Consider the following 19,609-nt stretch of genomic DNA (forward strand, 5'->3'; position numbering starts at 1 on the left):
GCTTCCCTATTTTTGTGGAAGATGGCTTGTGTGATGGGGGAAGGTATTACACATTCCTTAGGTTTTTTCATCTTTGTCAAGTGATACAGGGAGATGTACACTAAGGCTCAGCATCTAAATACTTGTTTACTGTTTAGAACATACTGTTGTTTGTCCTTTCATTGATATTATGTTGATAAAAAGTGACTGCAAACAGTTGGAGTGATGGCTTGGTGGTTAAGAGAACTTACTGGTCTTGCAGAGGACCTTGATTTTATGGCCAGCACCCACAGCTGTCTGTAACTCTGGTTCCAGAGGTCTGACAACCCTTTTGTCCTTCACACGTGTTGCATGTATGTAGTGCACAGATATATATGCCTGCAAAATATTCATACATATAAAGTAAAAATAAAGGTTAAAATTTTTGAGTGATTATGAAAAAATACAAAAACTCTTCCATGTGTGTATGATTAAGTATTTTAACGTAATCTTCAGTGCCACTCCATGAGATAAGTTATTTTTATAGACAAGGGAGCAGAGCAGGTTTCCTCAGAAAGATTAGGTCACTTGCTCAGGGAAGAATGATGAATTAAGCTATACTCTTTCAGTTCTTTCTTGATAGTTGCACAACTGATATGCTTGCAGCATTTATTATAACTCACATACACTTAGATTGGACCCTGCTCATGTCACACTTGATAATATTATAATGTTAGGTGTTCAAAGCTCATTGATAAGATGTGGAAAAATAGTTTGTCAAATGAAATAGCAATGATAATGTAAGGTTAAAATATGATTTCGGACCCTTATCAAAGACAGTTGTATTTGACTAACACACTGTTTCTCTTTTTCCTTTTTATCTAGAGATTGTTTATGGAAGTTTTTCTTTCCACCTGATTATCAAGTTCTGAAAGTCTCTGATATTGCACAGCCCGGAAGACCAAGACAAATCCTTGCATTTGAACTACGAATGAATATCATTGCAGATGCTACCATTGACTTGCTGTTTACCAAAAACAGGGTATCCATTATAAGCTTGTAGAGAATAGTATTTAAAATCTGAAAATTACTTTGCAGATTTTTTGTGGGTCCTATTTCTATGTTTAGCTTCATTTCTTCATTTCTGGCTCCCCATACCTCCTTAACTTTAACTTTTTGCTTTTATAGTACTTTATTTAAAGTGTTAAGTAGTGGAAAGAAATTAATAATGATTAATATTAATAACAATGGACTTTGAAGTTATCTTCTAGTTTCTCTATTATATTTTGTTAAATTGCTTTAAGTATAATTTTTATATAAATTTGAATCTTGATTTGTACAAGATTTTTAGAAGTTCATATTAATAGTGATTATATTTCTTTGATAATTTAAAAGTAAATGATAGGAACATATATATGTACAATAAATCTCATGTAACTCAATCTTGTTCTTTTGGTAGGAAACAAATGCTGTGCATGTAAATGTAGGGGCTGGCTCATATTTAGAAATTAATATTCCGATGACAGTTGAAGAAAATGGTAAGGTATAATTATTTTGCCTGAAATTATTAGTGACATAATTAATATGTTATTATATTTTGTTAGTCCTTCCAGAGTAACAATAGTAGTGTTTCATTTTCATTTTTTGTCTTTTAATTTAAATATAGTTTTTTACTGATACATAAAAGAGTACCTATTTATGGGATACTATGTGATACTTGAACCCATGTATATAGACGTAGAATGTTCAAATCAAAGTAAATATGTCTGTTTCTACATTTGTAACTTCTGTGTGGTAAAATTCATTTAAAATTTTGATTAGCTCTACACTTATTGAGACAGTGTCTCACTGCGTAGCCCATGCATACCAAAGAGGTGCTGTGTAACTTAGGCTTGTCCCCAGCTTGAGATACTCTTGTCTCAGACTCCCAAGTGCTGTCTGTGATCACAGCTCGGTACCATCATGCTGACAGGCTTTCCTTGAGCTTCGAAAAGTATACTGCATATTCTCATTATCTGCAGGTTAGTCTGCACTTTTGTCTGTAACTTAGTAGTCCTTGTTCACTCATCCCCACCCTTCTTTCTCCTTATTTGCCCCAGTCATTATGCTCTCAGTTTCTGTGAGATCAGTTTTTGTTGTTGTTGTTGTTGTTTGTCTTGTTTCTATCTTAGGTTGCATGCTTTAGTGAGATCATTAATAAGGTCACATCATTTTTGTGTTTTGCTTATTGCACTTGACAAAATGACATTCATTTTGAGCCATTGTGTCACAGATGATAGGATTTTATCTATTTTTTTTTAATACAGCTAGCTTTCCATTTCATATATGTACCATATTTTTTGTCCATTCATGAGTTTGATTATTTCCTGCTGTCTACTCCTCTTGGGTGAATTTGCTTCTTTTTGTTGTAGAGCTTTCAGGTGTGCTGTTAAAGCTAGTATATTCTCTCTCCAGTTTCGTTTTGGAAGCACTCAGAGCTATGAGTATTCCTCTTAGGACTGCTTTCATTGTGTCCCATAAGTTTGGGTATGTTGTACTTTCATTTTCATTGAATTCTAAAAAGTCTTTAATTTCTTTTCTTTATTTCTTTCTTGACCAAGTTATCACCGAGTAGGGCATTGTTCAGCTTCCATGTGTATGTGGGCTTTCTGTTGTTTTTGTTGTTGTTGAAGACCAGCCTTAGTTCATGGTGATCTCAATGCATGGGATTATTTCAGTCTTCTTGTATCTGTTGAGGCCTGTTTTTTGACTGATGATATGTTCAATTTTGGAGAAGGTACCATGAGGTTCTGAGAAGAAGGTATATCCTTTTGTTTTAGGATGAAATATTATATAGATACCTTTTAAATCCATTTGGTCCATCACTTTTGTTAGTTTCAGTGTGTTTCTGTATAATTTGTGTTTCAATGATTTGTCCATTGATAAGAGTAGGGTGTTGAAGTCTCCCACTATTATTGTGTGCAGTGCAATGTGTGCTTTAAGGTTTAGTAAAGTTTCTTTTTTGAATGTGGGTGCCCTTGCATTTGGAGTATAGATGCTCAGAATTGAGAGTTCATCTTGGTAGATTTTTCCTTTGATGAGTATCGAGTGTCCTTCCTTATCTTTTTTGATAACTTTTGGTTTTTAAGTCGATTTTATTGTTTCTTGGAACCATTTGCTTGGAAAATTATTTTCCAGCCCTTTACTCTGAGGTAGTGTCTGTCTTTGACACTGAGGTACATTTCCTGTGTGCAGCAAAATGCTGTGTCCTGTTTACATATCCAGTCTGTTAGTCTATGTCTTTTTATTTGGGGAATTGAGTCCATTGATATTAAGAGATATTAAGCAAAAGTGATTGTTGCTTTCTGTTATTTTTGTTGTTACAGGTGGAATTATGTTTGTGTGGCTATCTTCTTTTAGGTTTGTTGAAAGATTACTTTCTTGCTTTATGAGTGTAGTTTCCCTCCTTGTATTGGAATTTTCTGTCTATTATCCTTTGTAGGGCTGGATTTGTGGAAAGATATTGTGTAAATTTGTTTTTGTCATGAAATATCTTGGTTTCTCCATCTATGGTAATTGAGAGTTTTGTTGGGTATAGTAGCCTTGGCTGGCATTTGTGTTCTCTTAGGGTCTGTATGACGTCTTCCCAGGATCTTCTGGCTTTCATAGTCTCTGGTAAGAAGTCTGGTGTAATTCTGATAGGTCTGCCTTATATATTACTTGACCTTTTCCCCTTACTGCTTTTAATATTCTTTCTTTGTTTTGTGCATTTGGTATTTTGACTATTATGTGATGGAAAGAATTTCTTTTCTGGTCCAAACTATATTTGGAGTTCTGTAGGCTTCTTGTTTATGTGTATCTCTTTCTTTATGTTAGGGAAGTTTTCTTGTATAATTTTGTTGACGATATTTACTGGCCCTTTAAGTTGGGAATCTTCTCTCTCTTCTATACCTATTATCCTTAGTTTTGATTTTCTCATTTTTCCTGGATTTCCTGGATGTTTTGGTTAGTAGCTTTTTGCATTTTCTTTGACTGTTGTGTCAGTGCTTTCTATGTTATCTTCTGCACCTGAGATTCTCTCTTCCTCCTCCTCCTCCTTATCTTCTTCCTCTTCCTCCTCTTCCTCTTCTTCCTCCTCCTGTTCTTCTTCATCTTCTTTTTCTTTTTTTTATTGGATATTTTCTTCATTTACATTTCAAATATTATCCCCTTTCCCAGTTTCTCCACCTCCCAGAATTCCCCTATACTATCTCCCCCCCACCCCACCCCCCATTCTATGAGGGTGTTCCTCTACCCACCCACTCACTCCTGCCTCCCTGCCCTCAATTCCCCTATACTGGGTAGAGATTCTCTCTTCTATCTCTTGTATTCTGTTGGTGATGCTTGAGTCTCTGACTCCTGATCTCTTTGCCAGATTTTCTATCTCCAGTGTTGTCCCCCTTTGTGATACTTTGTTGATTCTATTTCCATTTTTAGATCCTGGATGGTTTTGTTCAATTCCTTCAACTGTTTAATTGTGTTTTTCTCTAATTCTTTAAGGGATTTTTGTGTTTCCCCTTTAAGGGCTTCTACATGTTTACATGTGTTCTCCTGTATTTTTTTTTTTTTTTTTGAGGGAGTTATTTATGTCCTTCTTGAAGTCCTCTATCACCATCATGAGATCTGACTTTAAATCAGAGTCTTGCTTTTCTGGTGTGTTGGGGTATTCAGGGCTCGCTGTGGTGGGAGAACTGGGTTCTGATGATGCCAAGTAACCTTGGTTTCTGTTGCTTATGCTTTTGCCCTTCCTCTTGCCATCTGGATATCTCTGGTGTTAGCCGGTCTTGCTGTCTCTGACTGTAGTTTGTCCCTCCTGCAAGTCTGTGTGTTAGCACTCCTGGGAGACCAGTTCTCTCTGGGAGGAATTGAGGTATGGAGAGCTGTGGCACAGGTTCAGCTCTGGGGTGCAAACAAAAACCTGAAGGATCCTGCCCCAGCTGTTTCTTGTTCTTCTGTCCTGATGGCTCTGGGTGGGTCTCTCTTGGGCCAGGAATTTGAGCCGAAGTGGAGGTGTTACCTGTGCTCACAGGTGTGTCGACACTCCTGGGAGACCATCTCTCCTGAGGGTATTTTGGTATGTAGTGCTGTGGCAGAGGATCAGCTCCGGATGTAGACAGAAACCAGAAGGGTTCCAGGCTGCTCCTTGGTTCCTGTGTCCTGAGGTCTCCAGGGGGGTCCTTTGGAGCAGAAGTGGCAGTGTTACCTGTGTTCACAGGTGTGCCAGCATTGCTGGGAGACCAGCTCTCTCAGGGCAGTATTTGGGTATGGAGCTCTCTGGAACAACATCAGCTCCGGGCACAGAGCTTAAATGTTTTAGGATATACTGTTAGTAGATATTTTTTCGTAGAGTAAGGTGGATACTTAGAATAATATAACTTTGAGAAAAAAAATGCATATTTAAAGTATCAAGCAATTTTCTTAAAGCTACAGTTTCATCTTAGCTTATATAGTTCATTGCATATTTAAAATTTGGCCATTTATCTGTAACATGGATAAATTATTTTTGTTAAATTTTGCTTTTTTAATTTCTGCTTTAGTATATTTGTGGCTGAGGAGAATTAAGATGAAATTGTGGTGTATTTAGTACTTTCTTGAGAGTAAAGAGAGTAGCAATGTACTCTTATTTTAAGATCATTAAATGGTATTGATATGGTGGATAATTGTCATTACTTTTATTTATTCCTATTTTGTTTTATTTTATTTAGCTCTCCTATCTTGTCTTTGTCACCTGTATTGGTGATACTATATGGAGAGAGAAAATAGAGAGGTTGAATTGTTTCTTATTTTTACAATAACAGCTATAGCACTTGGGCTTTTCCAATTAATCCATTGAAACAGTGACTGAGGATGGCATCATATCCACCGTCACCTAACTCTGTGATTTCTTGTGAAGAACTAACTATTATATTTGCTGGTTTTAAAATAATAGTCATGTGAGGCCATGAAGGAGATAGCTGATTCTTTAACAATGCCTAATTCAAAGGTGGTATTTGGTAAGAAAAGTCTGAGTGCCTTGATTATAGTCTGTCACAGGGGAGAATGGAAATTAGAGGTTGTACAAAATTAATAATGGTTCAGATATGGCAGTGCCTTTTCCCTTAAATTTCATAATGTAGGGTCTAGAGAGATGGTTCTACAGTTAAAAGCACTTTCCGTCCTACAAAGGACCAGCACTTCTTGGTGCCTACAACCATCTATAACATTCTTTTCTGGCCTCTGAGGCACCATGAACACATCTGTGTGTGCACATGTATATGCACACACCCAAGGCTGGCAAAATATTCATAAAATAATATCTTTAAGTTAATAATTGTGTTATTTAAGGTTTCTGCTGCTGTGATGAAACGGGATGGCCAAAAAGCAAGTTGGGGAGGAAAGGGTTTATTTGGCTTACACTTCATGTTAATGATCATCATCAGAGGAAGTCAGGATAGGGACTCAGACATGACAGGAACCTGGAGACAGAAGCTGATGCAGAGGCCATGGAAGGATGCTATTTACTGGTTCTCTGCCCATGGCTTGCTCAGTCTGCTTTTTTACAGGACCTAGGACCACCAGCCCAGCAATGGCACCAACCACAGTGGGCTGGACCTTTCCCCAGCCATTACAAATTAAGAAAGTGTTTTACAACTGGATTTTATGGAAGCTATTTCTCAATTGGGATTCCCTTTTTTCAGATAACTCTAGCTTGTGTCAAGTTGACATAATAGCCAGGGCAGTAATTCACGTAGTAAATATCCCTGTATCATTCTACAGTGCAAGCTTGTTCAGATGTTGGCACACTGAGATAAGGGGCCACCTGAAGACTGAGAAATCAGTATCTCAGATCCCCATATAGTAGAAAGAGAGAACTAACTCTCATAGGTTATCTGTCCTCTGACCTCCGCACACACATCTACCTGACTGAATAAAATGTAAAAGATTATTAAAAGAATTTGGTGGATTTAAGATAATTTTATGGACCTGCAATTCCAAATACACAGAAGCCTGAAATATTTTTCATATTCAGATGTTTGGGATGAAAAAGAAAGCCTACATCAGGGTATATGCCAGAGTAGTTATAAACCTTTTAGAATAATAACATGTAGCTGTGATCTTTGAAAAAGAAGCCAGTTAAAAGAGGAAATGGCACTTCAAACTTCTGCTTATGCTGAGAATGGCCTGTATTGATGTGAGACTGTCATTACAGGAGACATATATAATATTTGTATTGATGTGAGACTGTCATTACAGGAGACATATATAATATTTGGCAACTGTTTTTATATAGGGAATACTTGAAAAATCATAAAAAATATATATACTTGAATCAGTAGCTAAAGAAAAAGTATAGGACTTGTGCTTATAGTTGAAAAGTTTTACTTAGAAGTAAACATGTACAACCAGTTCTCACATTCATAAGCTTTGCATCCATAGACTCAAGCAGTTGTGATATGGAAATATTTAAGAAGAGTTGCACTTGTACTATGTATTTTCCCTTGTTATCCTCTAAACAATACAGTTCAGTGGTTACTGCATAGTGTTTATATTATATTAAATATATAAGTAATGTGAGTTAATTTGGCATATATGGGAGATACATGTAACAATTGGAATATTTTGATATTTCACATAAAAGTCTTGAACATCTGTAGATTTCAATTTAAATGTAGCATTTTAGAACCATTGTGTATGGATACTGAGAGACCACTATGGGTTTGCTCTCAAAAGCAAACCAGGATAGATACCATGTGGTGGTGATGTTTACTCATTGTTGTCTTAGATGAGGAGGATCCTTTGTTACATTAGCAAGCTTCTCGTCACTGAAGTATACTGAAGCTGTTTTTCAAGGACTTCATTTTTGAAGTGGTAGAAGGAGTTGGTTCTACTGCAAAAATTTAAGTTGTGTACTTTTTATTCTGGCTCTTATATTTTATGTTTTTATTTATTAGGTTATACCCCTGCAATTAAAGGACAACTATTACATGTTGATGCTACTACCAGTATGCAATATCGGACCCTTTTAGAAGCAGAGATGTTAGCAGTAAGTCTAAATATATGGTATACATTAGTTTAGTAGGTATAGACTTAGTTTTAATTTTCTAATGTAAAATTTCTAAAACTGGTCTGTATTCTTATTTGAGAACTTCCAACTAGGTACCCTGGTTATACCAAACTTGGGTAGAGTGGTAGATTACTCATACTGTGTGCTGCCTTTGACATTCCTTTACATTGTTCTACTTCTAATACATAGGAAGTGCTAGGAGGTCCCAAACTTTTTAGGATGTAATTTTTAAATTTCACGTATTTTTCCAAAATTGTAAATAAAGTAATTTTTGATTGCATGTTCTGACCCTATTGGACTTCTCTCAGGACTTAATTAATTTTATTCTTTGACCTAAGTCAGTGACTAAGTTTTAAGGAAAAAAGTCTTGATGGTACCCTGAATATTTGGAAGTGCCCATGGTTTAAATTTCAGATTATGTTCTCATTAATATGTTACTTTAAAAAAAGGGCAGTAACAACAATGACAACAATAACAACACCTCTGTAGAATGGTTGGTATTCACAGAAGATTCATTTATATCAGATGATGTCATAAGGTTCTTAATTATTTGTTTTAAGCCAACATCTTATACATTCAGATGTGTAAGATGAAAATTTGATAATTAGTAAGAAAATCCACCCCCACCCCAGATTATAATCATCTATGAGAGCATGCACAAATAGTCAGGTATGTTTTAGCCTCAAAGTCTCTATGCAGTCTTTTCTGTTGGTGTGGGTTAAGTCAATTCCATTGTAGTTGAAAAAAAAAGCAACTTATTTCTTAGAGTATAAGTATAAAAACATGTAGTCAGTATATGAATAATGTAAAATTACTACATAAAATCTATTATTACATAAAAATATAGTATTAAACTTATCAAATTTAACATTTGTTACAGTTCTGCACTTGTTGGAACTCTCAAGCTGTTGCTGATAAGCGGAACCATGTAAAACAGTGCTAGTCCTCGGCAGGCAGCTGTTAACTGTGCAGCAATGCCAAGGCCAGGCTGTAGGATAGTACCCATGATATTCCACCTTCCTTTCTTTAACAAAGGAGGAATTAGGGACACGGGCTGTTTGTTACCTGCTACTTTAGCTGGTGTGTGTTGCTGAAACTAGAGAATATTTCTTTTCCCTCAGAGCATTTTGACCACATCAAAGCTTAATATCTCAAAGATCTGGGTATTGACCATAGACACTGACCTTTTACAGCAGTTTTAAAAGTCTTGAAGACACCTTCTCTTCATCTCAGTGAGAAAATAAGTTTTAATTACTCTCCAGAGTGTATAACTTCATTCCCAATTCTGTTAGCATTGTCACATTTTAATCTCTAACATTTGTTTTGCAGTTCCACATCAATGCCAGCTACCCCAGAATTTGGAACATGCCACAAACATGGCAATGTGAATTGGAGGTTTATAAAGCCACATACCACTTCATCTTTGCACAGAAGAACTTCTTTACAGGTAATTTCTGGTAAATATTGAGAGTTACTTGTGTGGTGAGCTTATTTATATTCTGTAGGTTTTACTTTTACATTTAATATAGGGGTGTGCTGATATGATATGATATGATGTGTGCTTTCCTTTTTTCCTATAATTTTTCCATTTATTATTCTCCCATATATTATATCCCAAACTGCAGTTTCCCCTCCCTCCCCTTCTCCCAGTCCATCCCTCTACCTCCTCTTTCCCCTGGATCTGCATCTACCCCTTCACCTTTTCCTCAGAAAAGAACAGGCCTTCCAGAGACATGAACCAAATATAGTATAAAAATCTACCATAAGGCTAGGCATGTATTCTAGCATCAAGGCTGGATAGGTAAGAGGAAAAGGCTCCTAAAAGCAGGCAAAAGAGTCAAGAGGCATCCCCTGCTCACACTGTTAGCAATCCCACAAAACCACCAAGCTACAGAAATATAACATATATGCAGAGGACCTAGGTCAGGCCGTACAGGCTCCCTGATCTCTGTGAGCCCATTTGAGTCCCAGTTTGTTGATTCTGTGTGCTTTGTTCTTCTAGTGTCCTTGATCCTGTGGATCCTCCAATCTTTCCTACCCCCCTCAGGACTCCATAAGCTCTCCCTGAATTTGGCTGTGGGATTCTGCATCTGCTCTCATCTGTTGCTGGATGAAGTCTCTCTGGTTTCTCTGTTGACAGTTACTCTAGGCTCTGGTCCCAGCATATCCTGCAGGGATGACAAACTGTAGGTTGGAGATTTCTGTGGCTGGGTTGGTGTCCCAGTCTCTCCACTTGAGGCCTTACCTGGTTAGAGGGGATGGCCAGTTCAGACTCCATGTCCACCAGAGGTTCTTTTATTCTTGAGAAGAGTTTTTGCTATCCTAGGTTTTTTGTTATTCCAGATGAATTTGCAGATTGCCCTTTATAATTCGTTGAAGAATTGAGCTGGAATTTTGATGGGGATTGCATTGAATCTGTAGGTTGCTTTTGGCAAGATAGCCATTTTTACTATATTGATCCTGCCCATCCATGAGCATGGGAGATCTTTCCATCTTCTGAGATCTTCTTTAATTTCTTTCTTCAGAGACTTGAAGTTCTTATCATACAGATCTTTCACTTCCTTAGTTAGAGTCACGCCAAGGTATTTTATATTATTTGTGACTATTGAGAAGGGTGTTGTTTCCCTAATTTCTTTCTCAGCCTGTTTATCCTTTGTGTAGAGAAAGGCCATTGACTTGTTTGAGTTAATTTTATATCCACTGCACTGAAGCTGTCCATGTCCTCCTGTTTCTAGGAGTCTTTCCAAGGAGATTCCATTGCACCACGTTTTTACCTTACTTCTGCAATGTTTCCCAGTTCTCTCCCATATTCTCTCCCTCAGTCACCCCACCCTATCCTTCCTCTTCCCTTCCACACTCGCCCCCAGTGCACCCTCAAAGTTGATTCTATTTCCCCTTCCTAGGAAGATCCTTACCCCTCTCCCGTCCCCTCGCCAAGCCCTTCCTGTTCATTACCCTCTCTGGATCTGTGGACACTAGCATGGCTGTCCTTTACTTTACAGCTGATACCCACCTACAGGTGAGCACCAGCCATGCTTGTTTTCACTCTGGATGTTTTTTTCTGGTTTCATCCATTTGCTAGCAAATTTTATGGTGCCATTTTTTTTTTAACAGCTAAGTAATACTCCAGTGTATCAATGTCCCATTTTTTTTTAATCCATTCTTTGGTTACACATCTAAGTTGTTTCCAGTTTCTGGCTATTATGAATAAAGTTGCTGTGAACATAATTGATCAAAAGTGTCCTTGTGTCTAGTGGGGCACCTTTTGAATATATGTCGAGGGGTGGTATGGCTGGGTGTTGAGATAGGTAAATCCCCAATTTCTGAAGAGCGCTGTGTTGATTTCTAAGATGACTATACAAGTTAGCATTCCCACTGGCAATTTATGAGTGTTCTTGCTCTATATCCTGGCCAGCATGAGCAGTTGCTTGTGTTTTTGATCTTAGTCATTCTGACTGGTGTAAGATGGAATTTCAGAGCCGTTTTGATTTGCATTTCATTGATGGCTAAAGATGCTGAACATTTCTTTAAGTTTTTTTCAGCAATTTGAGAATCCTCTGATGAGAATTCTGTTTTATATCTGTACCCATTTTTTAATTGTATTATGTGGTTTGTTGATGTCTAGTTTCTTGAGTTCTTTTTATATTTTGGATATTAGCCCTGTGTCAGATGTGGAGTTGGTAAAAATCTTTTCCATTCTGTAGGCTGTTGTTTAGCTAGATGAAATACTTTCTTAATTTGTTTTAGGTTGGGACTATCAAAGGAAAGGGACTGATTTTTGTTGTTTTTTTGTTTTTGTTTTTTTAATTAAATTATTTTATTTATTTACATTCCAAAAGTTGCCCCCTTCCTAGGCCCCCCTCCCTGAATTATTCACCCCATCAGTCCCCTCCCCCACCTCTGAGCAGGTGCTCCTACACACACACACACACACACACACACACACACACACACACACACACACACACACACACACACACACACACACACACACACACACACACACACACACACCCCACCAGCATCCCTCTTCCCTGAGGCATCAAGTTTCCACAGGATTAAGCTCATCCTCTCCCAGTGAGGCCAGGCAAGGCAGTCCTCTGCTACTTATGTGCCCTGGTCCACAAACCAGCCTGTGTATGTTCCTTTGGTTTTGACTTAGTCTCTGGGAGCTCTGAGGGGTCCAGGTTAGTTGACACTTGCTCTTCCTATGGGGGTTGTAATCCCCTTCAGCTCCTTCAGTCCTTCCTCTAACTGTTCCATAGGGATCCCTCAATCTAATGGTCAGCTGTGAGTATCTGCATTTGTCTTAGATGCTGGTAGATCCTCTCAGAGGGATAGTCATGCCAGACTCCTGTCTGCCTCAGTAATAGTGTCAGGATTTGGTGTGCGCACATGGGATGGATCCCCAGTTGGGCAGGTCACTGGGTGAGTTTCTTTCAGTCTCTGCTTCATTTTTGTCCCTGCATTTTCTTTAGACAGGAACAATTTAAAACAATTTTGAAGATTGGTGAATGGCCCCCTCCCTCAGCTGGGGGCTATCTTTATCTACTGAAGGTGATATCTTCTGGTTTCATCTCCCCACTGTTGGGCGTTTCCGCTAAGGTTGACCCCATTGAGTTCTGGAAGCCTCTCATATTCCAGGTCTCTGGGACTTTCTAGAGGTTCCCACTGCCCCTTACCCTCAACTGCTGCATATTTCAATTCTGTTTTTATTTACTCCAAATAATGACAATAAAAATAGTAATCCAGTTTTGATCTTAGAAGCAAATGGAAGAACTCAGTTCAGGCTGTTGCTTTTATCAGGCTAGTGTAAAAAGTAAAGATTGCTTTGATCAATCAGTTGTTCCCTCTTCCAGCTTGATTATTTCATTTTGATTATTGTCATCTATGAGAGTATACTTAAGTAGTCAAGTATGTCATTCTAGGCTCAGAGTTCCTGTTGAGTCTTTTCTGTTAGTATGACTTAAGTCAATGCCATCATAGTTGAAAAAGAAAGTAACAACTTCTTAGCATATTCATATTTCATGACTATAAAGATATAGTCTGGGTCTATGAATAATGTAAATATTTCTACATCAGATATAGTAGCTTTTATTGATTAAGACTCTAGAAGTTTAGTCCCACAGAGTCGATCTGATTTATTACAATAAACAGCTGCTCCATGAAAATATAACATTTGCTTTACTATGTTTTACTATATAAATCTTTTTTATTGGATATTTTCTTTATTTACATTTCAAATGTTATCCCCTTTCCCAGTCCCCTCCCACCCCCAGAAATCCCTATCCTATCCCCCTCCCCTTGCTTCTATTAGAGTGTTCCCTCACCCACCCACCCACTCCCATTTCCCCACCCTGGCATTCTCCTACACTGGGGCATTGGGCCTTCACAGGACCAAGGGCCTCTCCTCCCATTGTTGCCCAACAAGGCCATCCTCTGCTACATATTCAGCTGGAGCCATGGGTCCCTCCGTGTGTACTCTTTGGTTGGTGGTTTAGTCCCTGGGAACTCTGGTTGATTGATATTGTTTTTCTTCCTATGGGGCTGCAAACCCCTTCAGCAACTTGGGTACTTTCTCTAACTCCTCCATTGGGGACTCCGTGCTCAGTCCAATGGTTGGCTGCCTCTGTACTTGTCAGGTTCTGGCAGAGCCTCTCAGGAGACAGCTGTATCAGGCTCCTGTCAGCAAGCACTTCTTGGCATCTACAATAGTGTCTGGTTTTGGTGACTGTATATGGGATGGATCCCCAGGTAGGGCAGCCTCTGGATGGCCTTTCCTTCAGTCTCTGCTCCACACTTTTCTCCATATTTGCACCTGTGAGTACTTTGTTCTCCCTTCTATAAAGGACCAATGCATCCACACTTTGGTCTTTCTTCTTGAGCATCATGTGTGTTTTGGGTATTCAGAGCTTTTGGGTTAATATCCACTTATCAGTGAGTGCACACCATGTGTGTTCTTTTGTGACTGGGTTACCTCACTCAAGATGATGTTTTCTAGATCCATCCGTTTATCTAAGAATTCCATGAAGTCATAGTTTTTTGTTTTTTGTTTTTTTCTTTTTGATACTAGCTGATAATTGGAGTTTAATAGGCACTTCAGGGATTCCAGCATTTTTGATTAAGAACAAAGAATTTAACAGAGATGCATGATAGTAGCAATAAGCTGAGAGAGAATATAATAATAAAAAATATATTGCCAAGAGGAAAACTAGGTCAAAGCAAAGAGATAAAGTTTAGTAACACAAATTGGGGCTTTTATTTCCACTTCTCTGGTTTTCTAGTTCATTTGCTTCATAAAAACATTTTTACACGTGCTCTGTTACATGTAGATAAACATAGAATTTATTCAAGTCATTTCTTTTTACCATCTTGAATCCCCACCCAGAAGTGTGGTTTCAGTGGGTTTTTTTTGTTGTTGTTGTTTTTGTTTTTAGATATTTTTTTTATTTACATTTCAAATGTTATCCCCTTTCCTAGTTTTCCCTCTGAAAAGCCCCTATCCCTTTCCCCCTCCCCCTGCTTACCAACCCATCCACTCCCACTTCCTAGCCCTGGCATTCCCCTACACCGGGGCATAGAACCTTTCTAGGACCAAGGCCTCTCCTCCCATTGATGACCGACTAGGCCATCCTCAGCTACATATGCAGCTAGAGCCATGAGGCCCATCTTGTGTTTTCTTTGGTTGGTGGTTTCATCCCAGGGAGCTCTGGAGATACTGGTTAGTTCATATTGTTCCTCCTAAGGGGCTGTAAACCCCTTCAGTTCCTTGGGTACTTTCTCCAGCTCCTACATTGGGGACCCTGTGCTCCGTCCAATGGATGACTGTGAGCATCCACTTCTGTATTTGCCAGGCATTGGCAGAGGCTCTCAGAAGACAGCTACATCAGGCTCCTGTTAGCAAGCTCTTGTTGGCATCCACAATAGTATCTGATTTTGGTGGTTGTTTATGGAATGGATCCCCAGGTGGGGCAGTCTCTGGATGGTCAGAACCTCTGGTGGATTCATTATCTCTGACCTCAAGGTGTACTACAGAGCAATTTTGATAAAAACTGCCTGGTACTGGTACAGTGATAGACAAGTAGATCAATGGAATAGAATTGAAGACTCAGAAATAAACCCACACACCTCTGGTCACTTGATCTTTGACAGAGGAGCTAAAAAAGACATCCAGTGGAGAAAAGACAGAATTTTCAACAAACTGGCAGTTATCATGTAGAAGAATTCAAATTGATCCATTCTTATCTCCCTGTACAAAGCTCAAGTCTAAGTGGATCAAGACCTCTACATAAAACCAGAGACACTGAAACTTATAGAGGAGAAAGTGGGGAAGAACCTCGAACATATGGGCACAGGGGAAAAATCCTGAACACAACACCAATGGTTTGTACTGTAAGATCAAGAATTAACAAATGGAACCTTATACAATTGCAAAGCTTCTGTAAGGCAAAGGACAATAAGACAAAAAGGCAACCAACAGATTGGGAAAAGAACTTTACCAATCCTAAATCCAACTGGGGGCTAATATTCACTAGATACAAAGAACTCAAGAAGGTGGACTCCAGAAAGTCAAATAACCCTATTAAAAATGGGGTACAGAGCTAAACAAAGAATTCTCAACTGAGGAATACGGAATGGCTGAGAAGCACCTAAAAAATGTTCAACACCCTTAGTCATCAGGAAAATGCAAATCGAAGTCATAGTTTCTAATAGCTGAGTAGTACTCCATTATGTAAATGTACCATATTTTCTGTATCCATTTCTCAGTTGAAGGATATAAGACTTTTCGTATTTTCAGATACTGAACACTTTATATTACTTTTTTCAGACATTTCATTTTTGCATCCTCAGTACTACAAATAGAGAGCAATTAAACTCTCCATGATTTAAAAAATTGTACTTTTAAGTTGCTCTTTATTTTAAACTAGATATCTCAAAAAAGTATTAATTACTTTTAAATATTTAATTATGTATTTCTTTAATTAGAACAGATTTTTCTGTAAACTTCCTTTTTCTGTTACTCTAATTTTTATTCTTTGCCTATTGTAATTCATCCTTTTAAATAACATATTTGTACCATTTAAGTTCTCATCTCTTAGATAACTGTCACATTTTATATTAAATTTTTTATTTTTTACCAGTTCTCCTAAATATCTGTCTCTTGGATACTGTGGTTTGGCCCTGGGTGAATATTCTTGATCATAGTGGTTGAATTGTTTTCATTGTTGGTAAAACCTATAGAAAAGAAGTTTCCCAGCTTGTGCGAGGGACTGCCCATTATTCTTCAACAGAGAAGTATTTCTTTAGAAATTTGGATGTGGGGTAGAGCTTTATCTTAAATATAAAGCCCTAGGAGTAAAACAAAGGTAGAAACTGAAACCCCTTGTGGCAATAATTATATTATTAGATCGGGGTGTGAGGGGGTGAATAATGGAATGGTACAAAATACTAATAACAATGGGTTGACATTTTATGAGTTATTATTTAACAATTTAGTTATAAAATAAGTTATTGTGTTTTTCGGATTAATTTTTAACTTACTGTCTTTATAAATTTTAAATTCTTTGCACAAATGTATGATGTCATTAAAAAGTACTTCAATTTTCTAATCACAGTATTTAATATGTCCATCTGGTAATGTGAGCAGCTTTTGGCCTAAGGAAAAAAATGTCATTAAAGTACCACAGATGTTTGACACAGAGTTAATACAAATATTTTTGGCAGTCACTTGTCAGACTCATAATTGTACCTTTGGCTTCTGTAGAGTTGCTTCCTGTTCTGTGACCGCCAACATTCACATTAGATCACTTGCCGTAGCCGTCTCCCTTGGCCTGCTACCACTGTGGTGGTAGGTGGTCAGTGATGTCATAGGACTTTTTGATTAAGCATTTAATTTTCATCTTTCTAGATTCATTTAGCTTCTCAATTGAACAGAGATTTCTGGTAAACAGTTGGAGTTATTGTTTCTTATAGTGGAAACTTAGTAGTGTCTGTTATGTATGCAAAACTATTTTTCATGCTAATTTTTAACATTTATCAGTGAAGATGTTGTAGAAGTTGGTGGGGAAAAATTATTTGATGATATAAAATTTTAAGTAAGATTTTAAAATCTTTATTAAAATGGAAGTTAGCTATTTGCACCATTTCCGTTACTACTGAAGAAAAACATAAAATTTGTTAAAATCAGAATTGGCAAATGAGTTTATTTACAAACTACATTGACTTCCTGATAAATATATCATTTGATTTTGGTTTTATACAAATTTCATCTCTGCCTTTTAACCAATTTAAGTATATGGTAGATAATGCTTCTAATAGATAACTCAAGCTTCATAATAATTCAGAATACTAAATATGATTTCCGCCTACAGAGAACTTGTAGACATATCACTTTTCCCCCCCTTGTTTTCCATTATTAGTCTCAAGTACACTGACAGACACACTAGACATAAAATGAAACAATGGCAAACAGTATCTATAGTGAGCTAGCTTTGAACTGTAATGCTTAGATTGCATCTAAGATGGGAGAACATCCGAAATCATTACTGTCTGAAGCCATTCAGAGAAAATGTGGGGGGATTTTTAATGGTAGAAATGGTCTTTATAAAGTGAGTTTGATATAATATGTTAGGCATGATTTATATAACAGTTGCCATTTATAAAGCTTATTAATTTATATCTTTTGCATATTCTAAAAAAGAAAAATTATTATTATCTCTGCGTTAACAGTTAGGAACTTGCAGCACAGAATTATTGAGGCCGAATTAGAGGATACATTTAAGATCAGTATTTGGACTGCAGACCTTGTGCTTCCTGTAGCACCTACCATTAATAATGGTTGTTTCTCTTCATCAGAAAGGCTATGAATGGCAGGAGTCATTGATATCCATAGGTCATTCGTTCTGTGGTAGATAGATGCTTTCTATGAAATGGTATGGTTCTTGCATATAGATTGTATAACCTTCTGTGCATCTTCATTAATCTGTAGATTACTTAAAATACTTATAATAGTGTAGATATTTCATAAAAATACTAGTAATATTTGAGATATAACGACAGGAAAAGCTTCTGCATCTTCGTATACAAATAAAAATATTTTCAACCCATGGTAATTTGAAACTGTGGTTAGGGAGAGATGACTATACTAGTTTCAGACAGGATATGTAGTTTGAGTAGGAATGCTGAGCCATAAAGAGTTTATTAAGGAGAAAAGCAGTCAGCCTGGAAAATGATGAATTCCTTTGTTAGAAAATAAACACACACTCTTTCTCTCTCCCCCTCCCTCTTTCCCCCTCTCTGTGAGTGTGTGTGTATTTAAAGGCAAGTGTAGATGTAATAAGGGGTGTCTACCCACTGTAATATTTAAATAAAATAAAGATATATTTAAAGTAAATTTGATATGCTAAGAGTTCCCTTTTCTATTAATAGAAAAGGTTAATAGTCATATACTTTTTATTTATTTCTGTCCTATTAATGGAGTCAGTTACAGTTCAGATTGCATTTCATTAAGTCTCTTTAATGTATGTGGATGGTTATATGTACATGGCAGCTGATTTTTAAATGAAATCCTACATTTACACCTGCTTTCTGTAATGATTCTAACTTGTATTTTTTTTAACTCAAAGATCCTCTTTAAAATGACATTTAATAGCCTGTAATTTTCCTTGCAGTATTCTCAATGATAAATGTTTTCTATTTACAAAGGGCTTACTTGGTGCCATTTATTTGTTAAAATATCACATAAATCATCTCAGTTCTTCTAGTAAGTTAGGGAAATTGTTCTTTTATACAGGAGAAAATAACACAAATTACATTGCTAATAAATAAAGCCAAAGGTTATAGTTACTATGGTCTGATATCAAAGTCAAAAACACATACCTAATTTTGTACATATAGCGTCAAGGTTTCTATGTACTATGAATGTACAAAGATGAACTTGACACCTTTAAGACTAGAGCTATTACTGAAAGGTATTGGTGAGTATATACAATACATGCAAGTGATAGGAAGACAGAAGAAACATTTGTGGGAAGTGCTGTCAATAGAGCTAGTATCATTAGTCAGAGCCTTTGCTTCTAAGTTTAAAAGAAAATTAAGATACCAGAAAGAAATACTACATGTGTGAACACAAATTTAAAAGCAGCGATTCGGGGCCAGTGAAATGGTTCAGTATGTAACAGTGCTTGTTGCATAAGTCTGGTGATTTAAGTTTGCTCCCTGTAACCTATGTAAAGGTGAGAGGAGAAAACTGACTCCACAAAATTATCCTTATATGTATGCTGTGATATGATTGTGGCCTGACACATACATCACACACAATTTTAATAGTCATAATAATAATAAAATAAAAATTTATATATCCTTTTAAGCAACAATTTAAACATAACACATAAGCAAAGATTTTTTTTTTTTTTTTACTTTTAAGATGACCACTTTTTTTTTTGTTTGTTTTGTTTTTTTGAGACAGGGTTTCTCTGTATAGCCCTGGCTGCTTTTTTGTTTTTGTTTTTGACACTGCTTATTTCATTGCAGTCCCAGAATCTAGAACAGAGGCTGTCACACACTAGGCACTTAGTAGGATTTTGTTTC

The 19,609-nt window shown here is 37.1% G+C and overlaps 1 protein-coding gene across 11 annotated transcripts in view; it reads left to right on the top strand.

Annotated features, from left to right (window-relative positions):
* Positions 1-19,609, top strand: part of Kiaa1109 (KIAA1109 ortholog) — a 191,668-nt gene that overhangs the window by 31,596 nt on the left and 140,463 nt on the right. For all 11 annotated transcript variants that reach the window (XM_029475239.1, XM_021157454.2, XM_029475245.1 and 8 more), the window contains exons 12-15: positions 844-1,000; positions 1,418-1,496; positions 7,908-7,999; positions 9,350-9,467. In XM_029475239.1, the coding sequence (XP_029331099.1) occupies positions 844-1,000; positions 1,418-1,496; positions 7,908-7,999; positions 9,350-9,467 (446 nt within the window). The remainder of the gene's footprint in view (positions 1-843; positions 1,001-1,417; positions 1,497-7,907; positions 8,000-9,349; positions 9,468-19,609) is intronic.

The sequence above is a fragment of the Mus caroli genome, chromosome 3 (genome assembly GCF_900094665.2).
Source record: "Mus caroli chromosome 3, CAROLI_EIJ_v1.1, whole genome shotgun sequence".
Classification (NCBI taxonomy): Eukaryota; Metazoa; Chordata; class Mammalia; order Rodentia; family Muridae; genus Mus; species Mus caroli.